At 41.1% G+C, this 26,838-nt stretch overlaps 1 protein-coding gene across 1 annotated transcript in view; it reads left to right on the top strand.

The window, feature by feature from the left end:
• Positions 1–26,838, top strand: part of LOC123764104 (mucin-19-like) — a 126,506-nt gene that overhangs the window by 96,387 nt on the left and 3,281 nt on the right. Inside the window, exon 5 of the mRNA XM_069329801.1 lies at positions 24,686–24,722. Coding sequence (XP_069185902.1) covers positions 24,686–24,722 — 37 coding nt within the window. The remainder of the gene's footprint in view (positions 1–24,685; positions 24,723–26,838) is intronic.

Below are 26,838 nucleotides of genomic sequence, written 5' to 3'. Positions count from 1 at the left end.
GGAGTTATGATTAGTAAGAATTTTAAACAAAATGATCATTACGAACATGAATGTTCGTAATAAGGCGAATAGGACACTGGGATTTATTAATCGAAGCGTTAGTAACAAGACACCTGGTGTGGTTCTTAAGCTATATGCTTGCTCTGGTTAGGCCCCATTTAGATTATGCAGTTCAGTTTGGTCGCCGTATTATAGAATGGATATAAATTCACTTTAACGTGTCCAACGTAGGATGACTAAGTTAATTCCCCAAATTAGAAATCTTTCATATGAAGAAAGATTAACAAAGCTTAAGTTGCATTCACTGGAAAGGCGAAGAAGTTAGGGGTGACATGATAGATGTTTACAAGCGGATGAATGGACATAACAGGGGGGATATTAATAGGGTATTAAAAGTATCAACACAAGACAGAACACGAAACAATGGGTATAAATTGGATAAGTTTAGATTTAGGAAAGACTTGAGTAAATACTGGTTCGGTTGTTGATTTGAGGAACCAATTACCGCCTCCACCGTGGTGGAGGTGGGGTCCCTCGATTGTTTCAAGCGCGGGTTGCACAAGTATATGAGTGGGATTGGGTGATTATAGATAGGAGCTGTCCTCGTATGGGCCAAAAGGCCTTCTGCAGTTACCTTTGTTCTTATGTTCTTATGAGTGGGATTGGGTGGTTATAGAATAGGAGCTGCCTCGTATGGGCCAATAGGCCTTCTGCAGTTACCTTTGTTCTTATGTTCTTATGTTCTTAAACATTACAAGTCTTTCATATGAAGAAAGATTAATAAAGCTTAAATTGCATTCACTGGAAAGGCGAAGAGTTAGGGGTGACATGATAGAAGTTTACAAGTGGATGAATGGACATAACAAAGGGGATATTAATAGGGTATTAAAAGTATCAACTCAAGACAAAACACGAAACAATGGGTATAAATTGGACAAGTTTAGATTTATGAAAGACTTGGGTAAATACTGGTTCGGTAACAGAGTTGTTGATTTGTGGAACCAACTACCGCGTAACGTAGTGGAGGTGGGGTCCCTCGATTGTTTCAAGCGCGGGTTGGACATGTAGAGTTACAAGATACGAGCTAGATGGTGTTGTGATTGCGAAGTCGGATTGCGAAAGGGATCTGGGAGTTATGATTAGTAAGAATTTAAAACAAAAGGATCAATGCATAAATGTTCGTAATAAGGCAAATCGGACACTTGGATTTATTAATCGCAGCGTTAGTAACAAGACACCTGGTGTGGTTCTCAAGCTATATCTTGCTCTAGTTAGGCCCCATTTAGATTATGCAGTTCAGTTTTGGTCGCCATATTATAGAATGGATATAAATTTACTTGAACGTGTCCAGCGTAGGATGACTAAGTTAATTCCCCAAATTAGAAATCTTTCATATGAAGAAAGATTAACAAAGCTTAAGTTGCATTCACTGGAAAGGCGAAGAGTTAGGGGTGACATGATAGAGGTTTACAAGTGGATGAATGGACATAACCGGGGGGATATTAATAGGGTATTAAAAGTATCAACACAGGACAGAACACGAAACAATGGGTATAAATTGGATAAGTTTAGATTTAGGAAAGACTTGGGTAAATACTGGTTCAGTAACAGGGTTGTTGATTTGTGGAACCAATTGCCGCGTAACATTGTGGAGGTGGGGTCCCTCGATTGTTTCAAGCACGGGTTGGACAAGTATATGAGTGGGATTGGGTGGTTATAGAATAGGAGCTGCCTCGTATGGGCCAATAGGCCTTCTGCAGTTACCTTTGTTCTTATGTTCTTATGTATATGAGTGGGATTGGGTGGTTATAAATAGGAGCTGCCTCGTATGGGTCAATAGGCCTTCTGCAGTTACCTTTGGTCTTATGTTCTTGATTTGTGTAACCAATTACCGCGTAACGTGGTGGAGATGGGGTCCCTTGATTGTTTCAAGCGTGGGTTGGGATATATGAGTGAGATAGGGTGGTTATAGATAAGAGCTGCCTCGTATGGGCCAATAGGCCTTCTGCCGTTACCTTTATTCTTATGTTCTCATGAACGTGTCCAGCGTAGGATGACTAAGTTATTTCCCCAAATTAGAAATGTTTCCTATGAAGAAAGATTAACAAAGCTTAAATTGCATTCACTTTAAAGGCGAAGAGTTAGGGGTGACATGATAGAGGTTTACAAGTGGATAAATGGACACAACAAAAGGGATATTCATAGGGTATTAAAAGTATCAACACAAGACAGAACACGAAACAATGGGTGTCAATTGGATAAATTTAGATTTAGGAAAGACTTGGGTAAATACTGGTTCGGTAACAGGGTTGTCGATTTGTGGAACCAATTACCGCGTAACGTGGTGGAGTTGGGGTCCCTCGATTGTTTCAAGCGCGATTGGACATGTATATGAGTGGGATTGGGTGGTTATAGATAGGAGCTGCCTCGTATGGGCCAATAGGCCTTCTGCAGTTACCTTTGTTCTTATGTTCTTATTATGATAAATGTACATCCGCCGCTCTAATTTTCAACACGTTAATGTTGCAAACTTCCAAGACTTTATCCACAAAAGAATCATGAAAACTGCAGAAGACCCATACGTGGCAGCTCCTATTTATATCCACTATTTTCTTTCGTGAAGAATTTTCAAACTCTTAATTATACTCTTTTCTGCAAATTCACCTAGAAACAAGAGCTCCTTAGACACAGACTCTCAACAGTTTAACCCCACATCTTTCTCGTCACTTGTGAGGTATCTGACATGGAAAGGTAATGTTATTCTATGTCTTTAATAGATTTTTTCTAAATCATCTTGTGTCTCTTTTTGTTCCAGTATTTTCTACCAGGGAGAGTTGAACATTATAATCGTAAATTTATGAACGTTTATAATTAAACGCCACTGGGTTTACCTTTTTTGTCGTCATTTGATCTGAGACAAAACTGGCATTTCCAAACCATATGCTCCCAACGAAAACACCTCACGTATCGGTTCCTCAATATAGTTAGCCAATTTCCTGTAGCTGATGTCCCTCTTGCCGGGTGTGGTCAGGATACGTTAGCTTGGTGAGGTGTGTTTGCTGATATAGACGGTTCTGTGATGGTCCTATCATATATTTCTAAGTCTGTGATGTACACCTCTGTCGTGTGAGTAGCTCTGGGTATAAAAGTTGCCAGGATAGCGTAGATCATATTCACTTCAAAAAATCTACCACTTACGGGCTGTTCATGCCCGTGTCACCTCTTGGGTGGCTTAATCTTCATTAATCATCAATCCTATATCAACTACAGTTCTTTTGACCACAGTTGTTCAGTTGTTTTGGGTGTACAGTTAACACCGTAATGGCAAGCTCCTCAACTCTCATGGACATAGACGACAATACAATTGATAGGACAGAACGAGACGAAGTCTTCATGCTCTCTATCGCTAAGATGAACATCATGGAGACGACATTTGGGAATGTCAGCCTGCGGAAATACGTGTCGGTCAAGAATACCAGAGCGTGTATCTTCCAGGAGATAGTAGCGGAATTCCATAAGGGGGTGCAGGACCTTCGGCAGGAGAGGAAGCTCGTGAAGCGCCGTCCAACGTCAGTTTTGGTGTGATCGTTCTGGCTATCAATTACAAGTGTAGGTAGCTGGGAAGTGAAAAAGAACTGTAGCACTATATTAGTCGCATTGACCCTGAACACCTGTAATACTGTATATCTTATGTGCATTTTCCTCAATAATAAAACAAAATGAAGCAAATTTCAGTACACTTTTTCAACTAAACTATAAATACTATTTGTTTACAATTCTTCATAGAGGTAACTATATATTACATTGAAATGCTTGCCCTGGAGAATGATCAGGTTACTGTTATTGACGATTCGCTAATATATTTATTGAACAAAGCCACACGGGCCGTGACGAGGGTTCGTGACAGGTGATCCCAGGAACGCTCTAGTCCTTGAGGGTGTAGTAGTACCCCGGATCGCAATTCTTTTACCATGTCGAGGAGCAGTCGACTAGAGCCTGCCGAGGAACACCCTGCACATAGGATCGAACTTCGAACCACCCAGGATCATAAGAACGAATAGAGGATAGTATCAATTTGTTCATTGATATATCGCGATAATGTGATTTCTCCGTGTAATATATTTATTGGTGAATCGTCATTATTTTCAGACAACAGTTTTATTTCATACAACATATCCATGTAATGTTTAATATTATTGAATAGGGTGAGAGTAGCTTGAGCTATCTCCTCCCTCTGTGTGTATTTATACCTCAATAAACTTATTTTAATTTCAATTTCAAGTTTATTATGATTTCCTTATGACCTCTATTCTCCAGCCCGCTTCCCACCATGATATTATTATTAGAGTCTTTCTGTTTTATAACACTATATATTAACTATTATTTTCACATTTTTGGTTCCAATCATCAACTAGTTCTTAAAAAAATCTTGTTTCAATATTCCATGTTGAGTTAGTTTCGTTTATTTTACAACACTAAAGTCCTTAAACAAAAATATTGTTAAACCGGGAGGCCGAATATATTACTTTCCTTATATGCTCTCATTCTATTCTGTCCACGTATGGTGGCCTATACAGTATATAACTTTTATTATGATGTTAATATTTCTATTTAATTATATTGCAATAATTTGTCTGTCTCAGTTTTGGCTCTCTCTCTGATCAGAGAGAGAGCCAAAACTGAGGCAGACAAATTAGACAGAGAAGTGCATTCACGTCATCTTTTTTTGCTTCTAATATTCGTGCTGTTTGTGTTCGTGTGTGTCCGATCTTTTCATTTATTTCCCAAAATTTATGTATTGGTTTTACAACTTTCGTTTCTATTTTTTCTGTACGTTGTCCTTAACAAGAAAATTTATTTTATTTGCCTCCACTAGAACCATATTGTTTGTTATTGTTTTTACATTGGGCAGTTTTCACTGCCCGAGTTATCTTTCTTCTGTTTTTACTCCCATGCCACTATCTGCTAACTTTTGAAGTCCTGTATAATCTTTCTCCAATCAGTTCGCAAAAGCTATCACCATTCCTCTATAAAGATGAACCCAATTCTTCATTCATGGTATTCTTGCTGATGTTTGAGTCCCAGTTATCCATGAATCATATGACATGTTCTGGCATTACTTTTCCAGACGTAAGTTTAAATTAATCGCATTCGACATTCACTCACTGCACACTCTCAACCTTTCTTTATAATTCTGTCGAAGTTGGTGGTCGTAACTCTAATTATCTGGCTATCAGTGTTTACATTTAATTGTGCTAAATAGTTTCTGTATTTGTCTCAATTAGAATTCCCTCTTTGATGCTTACTTTACATCTTATCGGACATGCTTCTCCACCTCTTCTAATCTCTATATCAGTGTGAAACAATTGTATTTCTTAAATTTTTGTTCCATTAATGGTTCCCTGACTCAATTATGTTTGACAGAAAAATGAGGATGAGTAACAACCTGGTTGACCAGTCCAGCAACCAGAAGGCCTGGTAAAAGACCGGGTCCCCGGAGATGTTGATTCCCGCAGCCAACTCACAGTAACCGCAAGGTAAGGTAAGGGCCGTTGAAATTTAAATTAAAATTTTATTGAGGTATAAATATACAAAAAGGGATGAGGTAGCTCAAGCTATACGCCTCTTGTGTCATGTGTAAGACACAACATTCTTGATTTACCTGGGGGCCAATAACCCTAGTGGTCTCCAAGAGGACGGAAAGCCAGCGGTTTGTCAAAGGTCCTTGATCGTTTCCGTGACTCCTCAAGTCAGAGGACCCTAAACACCGCCACTAGTGTGTAGCTTATAATCGTGCTGTCTTGAAGCAGGTAACATGTGCCATGGGCTAGGATTCTTCAAGCATTTACGTGTCCACTTACGAAACCCATGCATCTTTCTTCGATCATGGGAATTTAGTCTGTATTTATACGAGTAACGGTATGCTGTTATTGTTATAGAATTCCTCGTAGAACTTCGGAACACTTGAGCTGTCTAGTATTGTTGAAGGCTGTATGAGATACAATAGTAGTGTATGAGATACAAAAGTAGTGTATGAGATACAATAGTAGTGTATGAGATACAATAGTAGTGTATGAGATACAAAAGTAGTGTATGAGATACAATAGTAGTGTATGAGATACAATAGTAGTGTATGAGATACAAAAGTAGTGTATGAGATACAATAGTAGTGTATGAGATAGAATAGTAGTGTATGAGATACAAAGTAGTGTATGAGATACAATAGTAGTGTATGAGATACAAAGTAGTGTATGAGATACAATAGTAGTGTATGAGATACAAAGTAGTGTATGAGATACAATAGTAGTGTATGAGATACAAAGTAGTGTATGAGATACAATAGTAGTGTATGAGATACAAAGTAGTGTATGAGATACAATAGTAGTGTATGAGATACAATAGTAGTGTATGAGATAGAATAGTAGTGTATGAGATACAACATTGTTGTATGAGATACAGTATTGATGTATAAGTGACAGTAGTAGTAATAGTAATTAAGTTACAGTAATAGTGCTTGAGCTACAGTAAAAATTAGTGAAATACATTTCAGTGTTTTAGTTATAGTAATAGTGAGTGAATTACGGTAATAGTGTTTAAGCTACAGTAATGGTGAGTTACAGTATTTGTGTTATATTATTAGTGATTGAGTTACAGTAAACTTGTATGAGATTCAGTAATGATATATAGGTTTGTAAGATTATTAGTCTTCATATGTGAGGCCAGATATCATATAACATGTAAAGTACACATAATACACACCACTAACATTGCACAGAGACCCAAATAAGAACATTTCAATGTGTTATCATTCGTAACTAAATAAACAAACTGCAGGAGGAGCACTTAATGCATATATAAGGACACGATCTTGCTTCTGGAAACTGACGAATATTCTGAGTATTTATCAACGTTGATGTATTTTACTCAGTATCATCAGTGTTGTGTATTACTCAATATCATCAGTGTTGTGTATTACTCAATATCATCAGTGTTGTGTATTATTCAATATCTTCAGTGTTGTGTATTACTCAGTATCATCTCTGTTGAATTATTACTCAGTATCATCTCTGTTGTATATTACACCATATCAGCACTGTTGAATATTACTCAAAATAATCAGTATTGAATATTTTTCCGTATCATCAGTGTTGAATATTTTTCCGTATCATCACTGTTTTAATATTTTTTCGTATCATCACTGCTGAATGAGAAAATCAATTGAAACAATGAGGGGCCTCTAAGCAATGAACAAGGAACTCCTAGCCGCGCACCTTACCCCTTAACCACATGACAGAGATATGCGAGAGATAGAGTCGCTGGCACGTGAGAAAGCTTTTTTAAAAGCGATATTTTCTGATATAATATCTAACCTCAAGGTGCCTATATTTCAGAGAAAAACTTAAGAGAAGTTAATGCAAAATTTCTTTTCAAAGTAGAATGTAAAAAAAGGAATATAAATGTCAAGCTTTTCATCTCGAGGAGTGACTCGTCGACGAGAGAAGGAGACTTTGACTGTGTTTCATCAAACAGACCTGAAGGGACTCCATCACATTCATTCACAGTCGACACAAGAAGGAAGAAATTGGACAAAGCTGACGGACAAAGGAATGTGTTTCAGCAGCCTCCCTCGAAAAATAGATATTAGACCGGACCAGTGTGAGAGAATATGACCTCAGAGTTCTTGTTCAGTTATGACTGTTGGACCGTCTCAAGGGTGACCTTATGACCAGGACTTTGAGGAACTCTCTGTCTGGCAGTAAATGTTGAAGACGCTCTCTCCAGATGATCACATCTTTTGAAGACAAAGACGTGATTGTCTAGGAGTTTAGTTGGTGGACGAGACGCCCCATTTTAGAATAATAACATTTTAAAATATATTTTAAGATTCATTTTAATATTACAGTTTATCAAGTGTTTAGGTTCTCGGGTACTGAAATTCTCTAGGCTTAACGAAATCCCTGCAGCCCGACAACAGTCGGTCAACACCCATGCTTGGTACAAAGTGGCATTAGATATAGGGAAACGTTTTCACACGAGGCAAGTTCAAGATCAAATAAGTTTTTGAGAAAATAAAGTACATCTAAAAAATGATAGAGTAGCTTAAGCTATTTTTTCCCTCGTCTATATAAGGTCCCTCAAGGGGCTCACAAACCCGTACAGTACAATTATTAATCATATTCCATATTTACCATTCCAATGGTAATCACATTGCATACTGTGAGATCTCTTATTGATTATGCTGCCCCTGTCTGGTCTGGGTTTGGTAAAGACAGACTAAAGAATTTGGAGAAGGTTCAAAATGAAGCCATGTCAATAATCCAAAGATTATTCACATAGCCCAAGATATACTATTACAGAGATAATGATGATATGAATTTTTTTTGATGATATGATGTTTTTTTTCAGTTATATCGAACTAAGACTAGGGAAAGGATAGGCCAATTAAAATCTGAGACAGGTCAAATAACGGATAATGACAAGGAGATGAGTAGTATTTTTAACAAATATTTTATATTTGTATTTACTAAAGAAGAACTTAACAATATGCCTTCAGCCGAACAAGTCTATGTGGGTGGGGATGAGGACAGGTTGACTAGTTTAGCAGTTACCAGGGAGGTAATGCTGATAAATGTAAAGTTCTGAGGCTAGGTAATGATGATAAAGTTACAAGATACGAGCTAGATGGTGTTGAGATTGCGAAATCGGATTGCGAAAGGGATCTGGGAGTTATGATTAGTAAGAATTTAAAACAAAAGGATCAATGCATGAATGTTCGTAATAAGGCGAATAGGACACTAGGATTTATTAATCGAAGCGTTAGTAACAAGACACCTGGTGTGGTTCTTAAGCTATATCTTGCTCTGGTTAGGCCCCATTTAGATTATGCAGTTCAGTTTTGGTCGCCGTATTATAGAATGGATATAAATTCACTTGAACGTGTCCAACGTAGGATGACTAAGTTAATTCCCCAAATTAGAAATCTTTCATATGAAGAAAGATTAACAAAGGCTTAAGTTGCATTCACTGGAAAGGCGAAGAGTTAGGGGTGACATGATAGATGTTTACAAGTGGATGAATGGACATAACAGGGGGGATATTAATAGGGTATTAAAAATATCAACACAAGACAGAACACGAAACAATGGGTATAAATTGGATAAGTTTAGATTTAGGACAGACTTGGGTAAATACTGGTTCAGTAACAGGGTTGTTGATTTGTGGAACCAATTGCCACGTAACGTGGTGGATGTGGGGTCCCTCGATTGTTCCAATCGCGGGTTGGACAAGTATATGAGTGGGATTGGGTAGTTATAGATAGGAGCTGCCTCGTATGGGCCAATAGGCCTTCTGCAGTTACCTTTGTTCTTATGATTGAACATAAGAACATAAGAACAAAGGTAACTGCAGAAGGCCTATTGGCCCATACGAGGCAGCTCCTATTCTATAACCACCCAATCCCACTCATATACTTGTCCAACCCGTGCTTGAAACAATCGAGGGACCCCACCTCCACAATGTTACGCGGCAATTGGTTCCACAAATCAACAACCCTGTTACTGAACCAGTATTTACCCAAGTCTTTCCTAAATCTAAACTTATCCAATTTATATCCATTGTTTCGTGTTCTGTCCTGTGTTGATACTTTTAATACCCTATTAATATCCCCCCGGTTATGTCCATTCATCCACTTGTAAACCTCTATCATGTCACCCCTAACTCTTCGCCTTTCCAGTGAATGCAACTTAAGCTTTGTTAATCTTTCTTCATATGAAAGATTTCTAATTTGGGGAATTAACTTAGTCATCCTACGCTGGACACGTTCAAGTGAATTTATATCCATTCTATAATATGGCGACCAAAACTGAACTGCATAATCTAAATGGGGCCTAACTAGAGCAAGATATAGCTTGAGAACCACACCAGGTGTCTTGTTACTAACGCTGCGATTAATAAATCCAAGTGTCCGATTTGCCTTATTACGAACATTTATGCATTGATCCTTTTGTTTTAAATTCTTACTAATCATAACTCCCAGATCCCTTTCGCAATCCGACTTCGCAATCACAACACCATCTAGCTCGTATCTTGTAACTCTATCATCATTACCTAACCTCAGAACTTTACATTTATCAGCATTAAACTGCATCTGCCAATCCTTTGACCATTTCAAAACCCTATCTAGATCAACTTGAAGTGATAGTGAGTCCTCCTCCGAATTAATTTCCCTACCGATTTTCGTATCATCGGCAAATTTGCAAATGTTGCTACTCAAACCTGAATCTAAATCATTTATATATATTATAAACAACAGAGGTCCCAGGACAGAGCCTTGAGGCACTCCACTTACAACATTTTCCCACTCTGACTTGATTCCATTTATACTAACTCTCTGTTTCCTTTGGTATAGCCATGCCCTAATCCAGCTTAATATAGCACCCCCAATACCATGAGACTCTATTTTTTTAATCAGTCTTTCATGTGGCACTGTATCAAAAGCTTTGCTAAAGTCAAGGTATACAACATCGCAATCCTTACCACTATCAACTGCCTCAACAATGCTAGAATAAAAAGATAACAAATTTGTTAAACATGAACGGCCATTTATAAAACCATGTTGCGACTCAATTATTAATTTATGTTTTTCAAGAACTTACAGAGTATTGGGGATTGACACAGAAATCACAATTGCGTGATACATTAAATGAACAAATCCAAAAGCGCCGTGATGAGGGTTCGATCCTACTTCCGGGATGATCCCAGATGCGTCTTAGTCGACTGCGCCACGACATGGTCATAAGAATTGCAACCGGGAGTGCTACTGCCCTAACGCGGATCCTGCAGCCTCTCCGAGACACAAAACAGGGTTTTACACAATTCCCGCCATGCACACCGGGTTCTGTCAACAAGTTGTTCTACCTCTTCGTCCTTACTTCAGTACACACATAAATCACAGTAGAATAGCTTGATACGTGCATCACGCTATTCTATTTATTGGGGATAGAATTTCAGAGTGATTCTCTATTCATTTATTCTCTATTTATTTATTAATTCTCTATTGGGGATAGAATAATTCAGAGTAATTAAGCTTCGGGAAATAGATTAATGAGAGGCGGGGGAGCTAATGAATTAATTCACTCATTTCAAAAGGTGGGAAGAAATGAATAAAGCATGTGAAATCATAATAAGACCCTTATGTTCTGATGCTACAAAGCATAATGTCCTTCAAAGAAGATGCATTATTTTTTCCCACTGTGTTCCCCAGAATCTTAACTTTGCTGCGGTTTGCCAATTCATTATTAATCGACATCGCATTGTCCACACCCTCCCCACATTTTAAGTCACTGAGAAGCAATATCTCCTTAGTCAGAGACTCCCAACATTTTGAAATTTCTTCTTGCTCAGCACCTGTACACGCCCTACTACCATCAAGGGTAACTATTCTTAACAATAACTTCCAATTCTATTTTTGTAAACCATTTTTCCTGAGCTTCTCCGTCAACATTTTCCACAACACGTGGTTGAACCCAGTCAACATTAGTGGATAGTTCATTTTCCCGAGACTCTTCCATCCGTGATAGTCCATCCTCCTCCTTACTTTCCTTCCCCTCCGTTTCATTCCCCACTACACACCATCTATTTGCCATAGCTAATTTGTCTAGCGCTTCAATCCTCTTGTCCAACTTTTAGAGGTATTCCAAGATCTGTGTACCGATCGCAGAATCCACAACGCTGCCTCATCACCATCAGGGTACACTTTTTTGGCTTCGTTTCTTGCTGCCACTAGGATATCCGTAATCGTCCCCGTGCCTTTCTTCCAAACTTTGGTCACAGAGGCAATCGTTGTCTTTCCACTGTTTCTTCCTTGTTCCTGTTGTATGATCTTGCCTTCCTTCGGAGCCTCGTTTACCCTGCTTATGGTTACCGGCTTGGAATCTCTCACATGGGGCTTCCTGGGACATAGAGAGGAACCAGGAACCATTGTGGATGCCTCGACAATTGCAGCAAGATAGCAACAACGTTTTTCGTTTGCCAATCCTGACTCTACATTGCCGCGAGTCATTCTTCTTAAGACAATTCCGACATCTGGGGTACAATTGACATTTCCAAGCCATATATCCGCAGTGAGAACACTTAATGCATAATGTAGGCTCCTCACTATAATTTGGCACTTTCCTGTATCCAAGTCCTTGCACAAAAAGTCTTTCTTGAGCCTCATCTTTTAAGAAGGCAACAATCTGGCTTTGTTTTTCTCCACGTACACTGTTCCTCTTAGCCTACACAACACTTTCATTGTTGAGATGAAGAAATTCAGGATCCAAGTATGTCGGATACTTAAAAACAATAATTTTAGTGTAAGTTATTCTGATTTCAGGAATAACCAAAACAATGTTCTTAAATCCGTCAGTCTTTAGGTGTTCCACTGCCTCTTCTGTCCCAACCGTTATGTAGGGCCGATGAACACTCTCCTTATATAATTGTTCATATTCACCAAATTCCTTGGCCAATTGAACGGTCCACTTCAGCTTCTGATGAAAAGTTAGTAGACATCTCGAGGGAAATAACAGTCGCTCCTTCCATTAATCCGTCCCTCTTGTTGTATGTGATCCTGTTACATTCTTCCGGTGAGATTTTCCTGCTGAGTTTGTATAGAACTTTGTAACCCAGGTCCCGTCTGTCGTCGACCACTACACTTCTTCGGTCGTTCAAGGTGGCACGGGCATGAATAGCCCGTAAGTGGTGGCCCTTTTGAGCTATTACCAGTATCAATAGATGATAATGGAGATCTATATGGAGGAGCGACTGCATCCTGCGTGACGGGAGATGTCTCCTGCGATAGTTTTCAGTTTATTTCTCCTGGTTATTGCTACCCGAAAAGGCCCAGGATCTCATTGGTCATCCTCGATCAAAGTCACTGGTTCACAAGTTCCTACCTTTCTAGAGCGCTCCAAGACGCACCCTTCCTCCACCACGGCTGGGCTAGGACTGCGTCAAATGTCTTGTCCTGCCAAAGAAACGAATCAAGGCCTAAGCGATTACGAATAGTTTGCGCTAACCTCTGAGCTACATGTCCTACGAGACACCCATAGAAAAAATTTCAGAAACACAGATCCGGCAATATAAAATATTTGTATAATTATTAATAATAACAATAAATCGCTATTCATATTTTATTAGAACAATTATTTGTTCGGATTATCAGACTTCATACACACACATGCATATTGGCCAACTAAAACAGTACATAACACACACACACACACACACACACACACACACACACACACACACACACACACACACACACACACACACACACACACACACACACATGCATAGTGACCAGCAAAAACAGTACCTAAGATTATAAGAGTTGTGGAAAATGAAGAAGGCCTATTGACCCATACGTGGCAAGTGCTATTTTACCCTCTACAACGTCTACTACTGACACAGCCCCGCTCCTGTGCTAGGTAATTCCATTACGGGCTCACCATAGCCCGTGCTACTTGAAACTTTTTGTTCCCAGTAGCTGAATCTATAACAACAACGTCTACTACGTTACCTGGGAATCTGTTCCACAAACGGACAACACTGTTTCCAAAGCAGTATATACCCAGGTCTTTCCTAAATCTAAACTCTTCTAATTTATATCCATTATTTCGTGTTCTTTCTTGCGTGGCTGAATTTAAGACATTGATAATATCCCCCTTGTTATTCTGTTCAATGCTAAGATAGCACAAAATTTTCTCTTTTGTCAATCCTGACTACACTGTCGCGAGTCATGCTTCTTGCCACAATACCGACATTGGGGTCAAACTGACATTTTCAAGTCATATGTCCCTAACGAGAATACTTCATGCATAATATGGGCTCCTCAATATATTTTGACACATTCCTGAATTTATTGATAGTCACGGATCGGAAAATTCGCTTCTAGTTGCCATTTGTTTAACATTTGGCGCTGGTCGGGAAAATGAGAAATTGCCCTAATTTCTGCCGTCATGAATATTCGTTGATGTCGAGAAAGTGTGGGTAATTGGCCTGGAAATAGACATATAATCCCTTACCGACGAGGGCATGATGACTAATGGTCCAATAGGCACTAAATATTGCCAGGCTGCTTCACTAGACGCCACTCTCTGGGTACTGCGTGCTTTTTTTTGGTGGCCCAAATAATTACCTATACATTTTTTAACTGTTTATAAATAACTCGTCATGTTACCGTTATTCTGAAGCAATATTGATAAGCTATTTAGAGAAATTTGCGTTAAGTTTTGAGGATAGTGGTAATGAGGGCTATGTTACATGTTGGAGATTGTATTCATTGTCATTAATTGTTGGGGATAATGCTCATTATTGAGGATTAATAAACAAAATTCTATCTACATATTATAGATTTAGTTGTGAGTGTGTGCACATGTATATGTGTACGTTCGTGTGTGTGTACATCTGTCAGTTTCATGGGCGGGTGGTGATCAAATTATGGTCTCCAGGACGTTAATATGAGAGGGAATGGACATTCAACATTCCTATTAAGTGCAATCAACTTGTCTCCAATATTCCTCTTTATCTATACCCCACCATTCAAGTATCATACACACACCTGTCACCAAGAAAGATAATGAGAATCTTGCTCTTCTCAAAGCTTTCACACTTGAAACAATTGCCTCGTCTATCGAAAAATTAAGATCTCGCGAGCACTGTGTCTACACAGACGGCTCAGTCCAATCTTCTACTGGATGGACTGCTGCAGCATGTAAGTTTTATAGAAATAATATATGCACACAGACCATCAGTGTCAGGTTAAACAACTGGCTGACCTCCACACAAGCAGAACTAGCGGCACTACAACTAGCTACCAGTACTTTAAAAAGCATTGGAGGAGGAATAATGTTCTGTGATTCAAAGTCTGGTCTTCAAGCAATCGAAAACCTCCCCTGGAAGATCGACATCATGAACCAATTATACTACCAATTATAAATGACCTGATCGCTGCACAGAGTAAAAGGGTTTCAAATCTCCTTTGTATGGATAACATCACACAAAAATATAACCCATCATAATGAAAGACATTACAGCCAAATTAGCGTGTAACAAAGATGAAGTTAAATTAGATCTAGGTATCCCCCATCTCTGCTGTCAAAACTATTTTGTTCCAAACACTCAGGTCTGTTAGGAGAGAAATTACAGACTCCCAACGACCTGAAAGCACCAGAATAAAGCGCTATGAATGGTTTAGATCGGAAACCTATATATATATATATATATATATATATATATATGGGCAACACAAAACGTCCACCAGACTGTGCGACACAGTGGTTGCCAGGATCAGGTTGGGTTACCGTTACCTGTGGCAGGTGGCTATAGGTGACGGATCTCTTAATCCTGAGCACTCCAGGTGCAAACTCTGTGAGCAGGAACTGGGACATGATCTCCCACACTACATCACCTAATGCCCAGTTATCAGACCCGTTGGCATGAGGTACCTAGAGCTTTGCCATTTATTTTTTCACTTTCGTGTTCTTGAAGATATGCTCATAATGCCCCCAAAATTTGCCAGTGCAGGCTACTGAACATATGGCCCAATATGACTTTCTATCATGGTATGACCCCATTCTGCGAGATGGGGACTTTCAGTATCACTGTTACCTTATTCACTCTCGAGTTCATGATATCCTCATAATGCACTCAGAGTAATAATGCACTCAGATGCTGGCTAACATCAGAACAGCTTTCAGGAACCTGTGTAAGGAATCATTCAGAATCTTGTACACCACATATGTAAGACCAATTCTGGAGTATGCGGCCCCAGCATGGAACCCGTACCTTGTTAAGCAAAAGACGAAGCTTTAACAAGTTCCGAGGTATGCTACTAGGCTAGTCCTAGAACTAAGAGGTATGAGTTACGAGTAAAGGCTGCGGTAAATTCATCTCACGACTCTGGGAGACAAAAGAGTAAGGGGAGACATGATTACTACCTATCAAATTTTCAGGGGAATTGACAGGGTAGATAAAGATGAACTGTTTAACACGGGTGGTACGCGAACAAGGGGACACAGGTGGAAACTGAGTACCCAAATTAGCCACAGCGACGTTAGAAGGAACTTTCTCAGTGTCAGAGTAGTTAACAGGTGGAATTCATTAGCCAGTGATGTAGTGGAGGCTGACTCCATACACAGTTTCAGATGTAGATATGATAGAGCCCAGTAGGCTCAGGAATCTGTACACCAGTTGATTGACAGTTGAGAGGCGGGACCAAAGAGCCAAAGCTCAACCCCCGCAAACACAATTAGGTGAGTACAAATAGGTGAGTACACACACACACACAGGATTGAGACGCAATATAAGACACAAAGGATATATGACAAAATATATGAGTGGAGGAGGAAGAGAAAGTATGACGCACGCGGAGGGGAGGGGGAAGAGACAGAAATAGACCTGGGCACTAATGGTACCCCCATTAATATATATCTCTAAACGAGAATGTCAGTCATTGTTTCATTCAAGGGCCAGATGTTTGGGGCTAGTCTCCCCAACTTTCCATTATTACACATGGGGAGGTAGGTTATGGGAGTGTCATAGGCTATTTTGAGTCGGCTCCAGTGCCACTCTCTATGAAATATCTGCTATTATAATCACACAATGTGGTTTTCATGAGTTATGAGATAGGGACTTTAGTTTTTCATAAGTTTCTTTATGTTTTTACCTGATCATAATATTAAATTATCCGAGAAAGAGGAGGAGAGAGTAGGTGTGGGGAGATGGGAGTAGAGAAGGTAGGTGAGGAGCAGAGAAAGGAGAAAATATAGAGAAGGCAAAGATCGGAAAGAGGAGGGGGAGAGAGAGAGAAAGAGGAAGGAGGAATGTTGATGGAAAGTGGAGAGGGAGTGAGATTGGGAGAGAGGGGAAAATAAGGAGAGAGAGAGAGGGGAAGGGGGAGAGACTCAGTTTCAGCCCCGCTCCAGTGTCAGGTAAGTCCACTACGGGCTCAACATAGCCCGTGTTACTTGGAACTTTTTGTTCCAAGTAGCGAATCTTAAACAACAACAACAACAGGGGGAGAGAGACCCCTAGCAAAGCTGAGTACCTCATCAAGAGGTGTACAAGAGAAGAGAGGCGGAAACAGAGCCATTCCGGGCAGGAGAGTTGAAGCAATTATGAAACAGTAAGACTATATATGACTAGAAAGGGATATCAGGATAAGGATCTGGGATAGATTAGAGGGAAGGAATGGGGCCCAATCACTTGGGCCACTAGAATCGAACGCCGACCAGGAAGAAGCAAGGCCGTCACTATATCGAACAGTCAAAGTGGAGGAGCGGATTTCCATTAAATGTATTCAAGAAGGTCCCGAGAAGACACGAGACACTCAGGTTCAGTAAGGAAGGGGGAATGGCACGAGATGCTTTGATTAAATCTCTTTCCCTCTCTCTATCGTTCCCTCGCCCTTTGTTTTTCTCCTCTTTCTATCTGTCATATATTTCGTCTCTCTCCTCTGTGTGTGTGTGTGTGTGTGTGTGTGTGTGTGTGTGTGTGTGTGTGTGTGTGTGTGTGTGTGTGTGTGTGTGTGTGTATACTCATCTATTTGTGCCTGCAGGATCAGGCATTGACTTTTGGATACCGCCTTTCTAGCCATCGGTTGTTTATAGCAATGACTACGGTTCTTTTTCTATATCACTTTCTAACGTCTCTGTGACTCATCTGAGTTTCCAGCTTCCACCCAAATCCCCCTCGTTTTGTTAATATTTCGTGTGAACATTTCGTCTATTTCCAATTTGTGAATCCCGCTGAGTATTTATAATGTTCCTTTTCATATGTTCCTTTGAAAAACATAAATTAATAATTGAGTCGCAACATGGTTTTATAAATGGCCGTTCATGTTTAACAAATTTGTTATCTTTTTATTCTAGCATTGTTGAGGCAGTTGATAGTGGTAAGGATTGCGATGTTGTATACCTTGACTTTAGCAAAGCTTTTGATACAGTGCCACATGAAAGACTGATTAAAAAAATAGGGTCTCATGGTATTGGGGGTGCTATATTAAGCTGGATTAGGGCATGGCTATACCAAAGGAAACAGAGAGTTAGTATAAATGGAATCAAGTCAGAGTGGGAAAATGTTGTAAGTGGAGTGCCTCAAGGCTCTGTCCTGGGACCTCTGTTGTTTATAATATATATAAATGATTTAGATTCAGGTTTGAGTAGCAACATTTGCAAATTTGCCGATGATACGAAAATCGGTAGGGAAATTAATTCGGAGGAGGACTCACTATCACTTCAAGTTGATCTAGATAGGGTTTTGAAATGGTCAAAGGATTGGCAGATGCAGTTTAATGCTGATAAATGTAAAGTTCTGAGGTTAGGTAATGATGATAGAGTTACAAGATACGAGCTAGATGGTGTTGTGATTGCGAAGTCGGATTGCGAAAGGGATCTGGGAGTTATGATTAGTAAGAATTTAAAACAAAAGGATCAATGCATAAATGTTCGTAATAAGGCAAATCGGACACTTGGATTTATTAATCGCAGCGTTAGTAACAAGACACCTGGTGTGGTTCTCAAGCTATATCTTGCTCTAGTTAGGCCCCATTTAGATTATGCAGTTCAGTTTTGGTCGCCATATTATAGAATGGATATAAATTCACTTGAACGTGTCCAGCGTAGGATGACTAAGTTAATTCCCCAAATTAGAAATCTTTCATATGAAGAAAGATTAACAAAGCTTAAGTTGCATTCACTGGAAAGGCGAAGAGTTAGGGGCGACATGATAGAGGTTTACAAGTGGGTGAATGGACATAACAAGGGGGATATTAATAGGGTATTAAAAGTATCAACACAGGACAGAACACGAAACAATGGGTATAAATTGGATAAGTTTAGATTTAGGAAAGACTTGGGTAAATACTGGTTCAGTAACAGGGTTGTAGATTTGTGGAACCAATTGCCGCGTAACGTGGTGGAGGTGGGGTCCCTCGATTGTTTCAAGCGCGGGTTGGACAAGTATATGAGTGGGATTGGGTGGTTATAGAATAGGAGCTGCCTCGTATGGGCCAATAGGCCTTCTGCAGTTACCTTTGTTCTTATGTTCTTATGTTCTTATATGCCCCCTCTCCCTTCTTTTTTCTAGTGTCGTCAGGCTCAGTTCCTTCAGACGCTCTTCACACCCCAATTCTCGTAATTCTAAGACGAGCCTCGTCGGAAACTTCAGAATCTTTTCCAGTTTCCTTACGTGTTTCTTCAGGTGGGGACTCCATGATGGGGCGGCATACTCTTAAGACTGGTCTCACATAGGCAGATTAAAGCGTCAAAAATGCCTCCTTACTTAGGTTTCTGAATGATGCTAAAACTTTTGCCAGCGTAGAGTACACTGCTGTTGTTTTCCTATTAATATGTGTTTCAGGAGTTAGATTAGGTGTTACGTGAACGCCCTTGTCTCTTTCTCGAATCATCACAGGTAGATAGTTTCCCTTCATTGTGTACTGTCATTTTGATCTATCACCAAATCCCATTTCCATAACTTTACATTTGCTCGTGTTGAACTCCAGTAGCCATTTCTCTGACTATCTTTGCAACTTGTTCAAGTCTTCTTGGAGGATCCTACAATCCTCATCAGATACAGCTCTTCTCATTATTTTTGCGTCATCCGCGAACATCGACAAGTAGGACTCTACTCCTGTAAACATGTCATTAACGTATATTAGAAATGAAACTGTCCCAGCACCGATCCTTGAGGTACTCCACTCGTTACTTCTCGCCAGTTCAACTTCTGGCTCCTTACCGTTACTCTCTGGATTTTTCCTGTTAGGTAGTTCCTTACCCCATGCTGGGGCCTTTGCATTTACTCCCGCTTGCCTCTCAAGTTTGAATACCAGTCTCATGTGCGTTACTGTATCAAAGGTTTTTGACAGTCCAAAAATATGCAGTCTGCCTATCCATCCCTCTCTTGCCTTATTCTTGTAATTTTATCATGGAATTCCAGGAGGTTTATTAGGCATGATTTCCCTTCCCTGAACCCATGTTGATGTTTGTTTATGAAATTAAGGTTCTCTAGGTGTGCATCAAGTCTTAGCCTTATTGTTCTTTCAAATATTTTGCAGGGAATGCCTGTCAGTGATATAGGACTAGTTAAGTGCCTCCTCTCTATCCCATTATTGAAGATTGTTACCACATTTGCCTTCTTCCAGCAACTGGGTAACTCTCCCGTTATAGGTAATTCATTAAAGATCCTTGCCAGGGGCACGCTGACGGCCTGCGCTGCCTCTTTTATTATCAACAGTGATACATTGTCTGGTCCAACTGCTTTAGTTGCATCCAGTGTTGTCAGACAACACTGACATTACCGCCTCTGCTCCTTTTCTAACAATGGGAGCTGCTCAGGCTCGGTTGTGAACGCTCCATGGAAACTGGCATTCAGTGTCTCGTAGATTTCCTTGTCACTTTCAGTATATGCCCCTTCTGGTTTCCCTTAGTCTTATCACTTGGTCGTTCACCAACATTTTCCTTCTTATATGACTGTGTAGTAATTTAGGTGTTTTTTCAGTTTGTTTTTTTCGCTTTGATCGCAATATCGTTCTCATAATTTCTTTCCAATACTCCCCTTATGTTAATGTAATCGTTCCTAGCTCTGTTGCACCTAATCCTGTTGTCCTCTGTCCTTTGTCTTCTGCACTTCTTCCACTCCCGCCTGCTTCTCATTTATGCTTCCTGACACTGTTTATTAAACCATGGGTATCCACTCCCACTTTTTTGCTTACTGTTGGTATAAATCTCTCTTTGGCCTCTTTGCATTTCCACACACATTGTGTGTGTGTGTGTGTGTGTTTACTAGTTGTGTTTTAACGGGGGTTGAGCTTTGCTCTTTCGGCCCGCCTCTCAACTGTCAATCAACTGTTTACTAACTACTTTTTTTTTTTTTTTTTTTTCCACACCACACACACACACACACCAGGAAGCAGCCCGTGACAGCTGACTAACTCCCAGGTACCTATTTACTGCTAGGTAACAGGGGCATTCAGGGTGAAAGAAACTTTGCCTATTCGTTTCTGCCTCGTGCGGGAATCGAACCCGCGCCACAGAATTACGAATCCTGCGCGCTATCCACCAGGCTACGAGGCCCCCTAGGGGGCCTCGTAGTGTGTGTGTGTGTGTGTGTGTGTGTGTACTCACCTAGTTGTGTTTGCGGGGGTTGAGCTCTGGCTCTTTGGTCCCGCCTCTCAACCGTCAATCAACAGGTGTACAGATTCCTGAGCCTATTGGGCTCTATCATATCTACACTTGAAACTGTGTATGGAGTCAGCCTCCACCACATCACTTCCTAATGCATTCCATTTGTCAACCACTCTGACACTAAAAAAGTTCTTTCTAATATCTCTGTGGCTCATTTGGGCACTCAGTTTCCACCTGTGTCCCCTTGTGCGTGTTCCCCTTGTGTTAAATAGACTGTCTTTATCTACCCTATCAATTCCCTTCAGAATCTTGAATGTGGTGATCATGTCCCTCCTAACTCTTCTGTCTTCCAGCGAAGTGAGGTTTAATTCCCGCAGTCTCTCCTCGTAGCTCATACCTCTCAGCTCGGGTACTAGTCTGGTGGCAAATCTTTGAACCTTTTCCAGTTTAGTCTTATCCTTGACTAGATATGGACTCCATGCTGGGGCTGCATACTCCAGGATTGGCCTGACATATGTGGTATACAAAGTTCTGAATTATTCTTTACACAAGTTTCTGAATGCCGTTCGTATGTTGGCCAGCCTGGCATATGCCGCTGATGTTATCTGCTTTATATGTGCTGCAGGAGACAGGTCTGGCGTGATATCAACCCCCAAGTCTTTTTCCTTCTCTGACTCCTGAAGAATTTCCTCTCCCAGATGATACCTTGTATCTGGCCTCCTGCTCCCTACACCTATCTTCATTACATTACATTTGGTTGGGTTGAACTCTAACAACCACTTGTTCGACCATTCCTTCAGTTTGTCTAGGTCTTCTTGAAGCCTCAAACAGTCCTCTTCTGTCTTAATCCTTCTCATAATTTTGGCATCATCCACACACACGTGTGTGTGTGTGTGTGTGTGTGTGTGTGTGTGTGTGTGTGTGTGTGTGTGTGTGTGTGTGTGTGTGTGTGTGTGTGTGTGTGTGTGTAAGTGTGTGTGTGTGTGTGCGTGTGTGTGTGTGTGTGTGTGTGTGTGTGTGTGTGTGTGTGTGTGTGTGTGTGTGTGTGTGTGTGGGTGTGTGTGTGTGTGTGTGTGTGGGTGTGTGTGTGTAAGTGTGTGTGCGTGTTTCTGAAAGCAGTTCTGATGTTAACCAGCCTCGCATACGCCACCGATGTTATTCTTGTGATGTGGGCTTCAGGAGACAGGTTTGGCAATATATAAATTCCTAGACATTTCCCTCTGTCTGTTTCGTGAAGAACTTCATCTCCCATTCGATATCTACTGTCTGGCCTCCTAGTTCCTCCTCCTCCTTGTTTCATTACCTTACACATACTTGGGTTGAACTTAAATAGCCATTCGTTGAATCCTTCCTTCAGTTTGTCTAGGTCATCTTGTAGCCTCATACTCTCTTCCTACGTCTTAATCCTCCTCATAATTTTTGCATCATCAGCAAACATTGAGAAGAACGAGTATGTGTGTGTGTGTGTGTGTGTGTGTGTGTGTGTGTGTGTGTGTGTGTGTGTGTGTGTGTGTGTGTGTGCGTGTGTGTGTGTGTGTGTGTGTGTGTGTGTGTGTGTGTGTGTGTGTGTGTGTGTGTGTGTGTGTGCGTGTGTGTGTGTGTGTGTGTGTGTGTGTGTGTGTGTGTGTGTGTGTGTGTGTGTGTGTGTGTGTGTGTATGTGTGTGTGTGTGTGTGTGTGTGTGTGTGTGTGTGTGTGTGTGTGTGTGCGCGCGCTCGTGTGTGTGTTTGTATTCTTCACTTGTAAACTTTTTCCGGCTTCCAACTCGTATCGGATTCCGATTGCTGCCGTGATCGTGTGGATTTTTCCCATTATTATCGTCTTCCTTTTCTCAGATCACCGGTGCTTTTGTGTGTGTGTGTAGTCACATATTTGTGCTTGCGGGGGTTGAGCTTTGGCTCTTTGGTCCCACCTCTCAACCGTCAATCAACTGGTGTACAGATTCCTGAGCTTATTGGCCTCTATCATATCTACATTTGAGACTGTGTATGGAGTCAGCCTCCACCACATCACTGCCTAATGCATTCCATCTGTTAATTACTCTGACCCTGAAAAGGTTCCTTCTAACGTCCCTGTGGCTCATTTGGGCACTCAGTTTTCACCTGTGTCCCCTTGTTCGCGTACCACTAGTGTTGAATAGTTTGTCCTTGTCTATCCTGTCAATTCCCCTGAGGATTTTGTAGCTATGTCTCCCCTCACTCTTCTGTCTTCCAGTGTCGTAAGGTGCATTTCCCGCAGCCTTTCTCATGCCTCTTAGTTCTGGGACTAGTCGTGTGGCATACCTCTGATCTTTTTCCAGCTTCGTCGTGTGCTTGACAAGATACGGGCTCCATGCTGGGGCCGCATACTCCAGGGTTAATCTGACATATGTGGCATACAAGATTCTAAATAATTCCTTACACAGGTTCCTGAAGGCTGTTCTGATGTTAGCCAGCCTCGCATATGCTGCAGACATAATTATTTTTATGTGGGCTTCGGGAGACAGGTTCGGTGTGATATCAACTCCTAGATCTTTCTCTCTGTCCGTTTCATTAAGTACTTCATCTCCTATACTGTATCCTGTGTCTGGCCTTCTGATTCCACCGCCTAGTTTCATTACTTTGCATTTACTCGGGTTGAACTTTAACAGCCATTTGTTTGACCATTCATTCAGTCTGTCTAGGTCATCTTGTATCCTCCTACTATCATCCTCTGTTTTAATCCCCCTAATCATTTTTGCATCATCAGCAAACATTGAGAGAAACGAGTCTATACTTTCTGGGAGATCATTTACATGTATCAGAAACAGTATAGGTCCTAGGAATGGCCCCTGCGGGACTCCACTTGTGACGTCTCGTCAATCTGAGACCTCACCCCTCACAGTGACTCGTTGTTTTCTGTCTTAGGTATCCCTTATCCAATGGAGTACCCTCCCATTCACTCCAGCCTGCATTTCCAGCTTTTTCACTAGCCTTGTGTGTGGTACTGTATCAAAGGCTTTCTGGTAATCCAGAAATATGCAGTCTGCCCACCACTCTCTTTCTTGCCTGATTTTTATTGCCTGGTCGTAGTATTCTATTAGCCCTGTGAGGCAGGACCTGCCATCCCTGAACCCATGTTGATTCTGTGTTACAAAGTTTTTTCGCTCCAGATGCTCCACTAGCTTTCTTCGCACAATCTTCTTCATCAGCTTGCATGGTATGTAGGTTAGGGACACTGGCCTGTAGTTCAGTGCCTCCTGTCTATCCCCTTTCTTGTATATCGGGACTACATTAGCTGCTTTCCAAATTTCTGGCAGTTCCCCTGTTGCCAGTGATTTGTTATACACTATGGAGAGTGGCAGGCACAGTTCTTCTGCTCCTTCCTTTAGTATCCAAGGGGAGATTCCATCTGGGCCTATAGCCAGATGAAATTACCATCTGGGTAATTCCATCCTGAGATGGAATTACCATTATCTCCTGGTCGTAGTTTTTTTTATGACACTGAAAATTGTCATAAAGTTTTATAAACTTTATAAAGAATTAAATGTTCTTGTTCCAGATTTTTCACACTCAGGTGCCTTAGACTCGTCCCCCAAGTGAGTCGTATATTTTCCCTTGAGGTTCGCTTCCATTTGTTAACTTATATCCAAGAATTACTATTATATTGCTATATTACTGTACACCGTAAAATTGACTTACTTATTGAGAGGTGTTACCATCAATACAAGCATCCCACAGCACAAACAGGTGTTAAGTACTGTTGACGGCTTGCTCCTGTAGGCCTGCTGGTGTCCACGTCGCTGCCAGGCGAAAATCGCTCCTGCTTGTTGCTATATATCACCAGTAATTAGCTTCTTGTTTCCCTTAGCACCGATATAGCTCTAATGCTACACGTTTAGAATCACTTCTTCACTATCCTATTCACTAGATGTTATGATCTTCACTATTACATCTTGTTGTGTACACACTGACCAAGCAGTGGCGGCCACGTGCTTGTCTTGACACTGATGTCGTACCCCAGATCTTGACTATTTTGCACTATCGGACACAATTAATGAAATTGCTAGTTTCTAATCGGTATGTTACACTTCATATTATTACTGAGCACCGAAAGTCCCGGGTATCCCTCTGATGTCCCGAAATATGAAGCCTTATTGACGAGCGCGACGCAACGTGTCCACCCTCCCAAGACCCTTGAGACAGACGGACTGTGTGTGTGTGTGGGGGGGGGGGGTGAGTGTGTGTGTGTGGGGGGGGGGGGGTGATTGTGTGTGTGTGTGTGTGTGTGGGTTGGTGTGTGTGTATGTTAACTATTTGTGTCTACTCTGCAAACATAAATAGTATACTATTTGTGTCTGCAGAATCGAGCCTTTTAGGTCCTGAACCCCGGCTTTCTAACCAATCTAATATCCTCTATTATATCTACTGCATATTCCATTCACTTGAGCTGTATGGAACTTGAACGTGTACCCTCACGCAAGTGAGTCTGTAGCTCTATCGACTATTATTTTTACTACATAAATTTCTCTCTAACATACAAACACACACACACACACACACACACACACACACACACACACACACACACACACACACACACACACACACACACACACACACACACACACACACACACACACACACACACACACACACACACACACACACACACACACACACACACACACACACACACATCCATCCAGTACAGGGGCCCGCCGGCCGAGCGGACAGCACGCTGGACATGTGATCCTGTGGTCCCGGGAACGATCCCGGGCGCCGGCGAGAAACATTGGGCAGAGTTTCTTTCACCCTATGCCCCTGTTACCTAGCAGTAAATTAGTACCTGGGAGTTAGTCAGCTGTCACGGGCCGTTTCCTGGGGTGTGTGTGTGTGTGTGTGTGATGTGAAAAAAATAGTAGTAGTAGTAGTTAGAAACAGTTGATTGACAGTTGAGAAGCGGGCCGAAAGAGCAGAGCTCAACCCCCGCAAGAACAACTAGGTAAATACAACTAGGCGAATACACACACATCCTCAGGAAGCAGCTGTTTAACTCCCTGGTACCTATTTACTGTTAGGCGAGCAGTGGCATCAGGGTGAAATAAACTCTCATCTTTTTCCACCTCTGGCGGGAATCGAGCCAGGGGCCATTAAGACTATGACCCCCATGGTTCTCTCAACCAGGAGGCCTCCAAGGTGAGTGTGTGTGTTTGTACTCACCTACATGTGCATGCAGGATCGAGGTATAGCTCTTGAAATCTGCTTTTCTAGCCGTTGGTTGTCTAATGCAATGACTGCTAGCCGATTTTCCTATCCTACCTGCTTTTAAATTTATGAATGGAGTTAGCCTCTATAATCTGCTCCTTTAGGTCATTCCATTTTCTTCCTACAATTATGCTAAAAGATTACTTTCTAACATCTCTATGACACATCTGAGTCTCAAGCTTCCATCCATGTCATCTTGTTCTATTATTTTTCATAAACATTTCCTCTTTTTCTACACCGTAAATTCCGTGTTTTATACGTCTGTATCATGTCTCGCCTCTCTCTCCTCCTTTCTAGTGTCGTCAAGTTTAGTTCCTTAAGTCTCTCTTCATACCTCATCTCTTGCTACTCTGGGACGAGTCACCTTGCAAATTTCTGGACCCTATCGAGCTTCCTTACTTTTTGTTAAGATAGGAACTCTACCATGGGGGAGGCATACTCTAAACG

Source organism: Procambarus clarkii, chromosome 23 (genome assembly GCF_040958095.1).
Source record: "Procambarus clarkii isolate CNS0578487 chromosome 23, FALCON_Pclarkii_2.0, whole genome shotgun sequence".
In the NCBI taxonomy this organism is placed as follows: Eukaryota; Metazoa; Arthropoda; class Malacostraca; order Decapoda; family Cambaridae; genus Procambarus; species Procambarus clarkii.
This window is presented reverse-complemented; position numbering and strand designations above follow the sequence as displayed.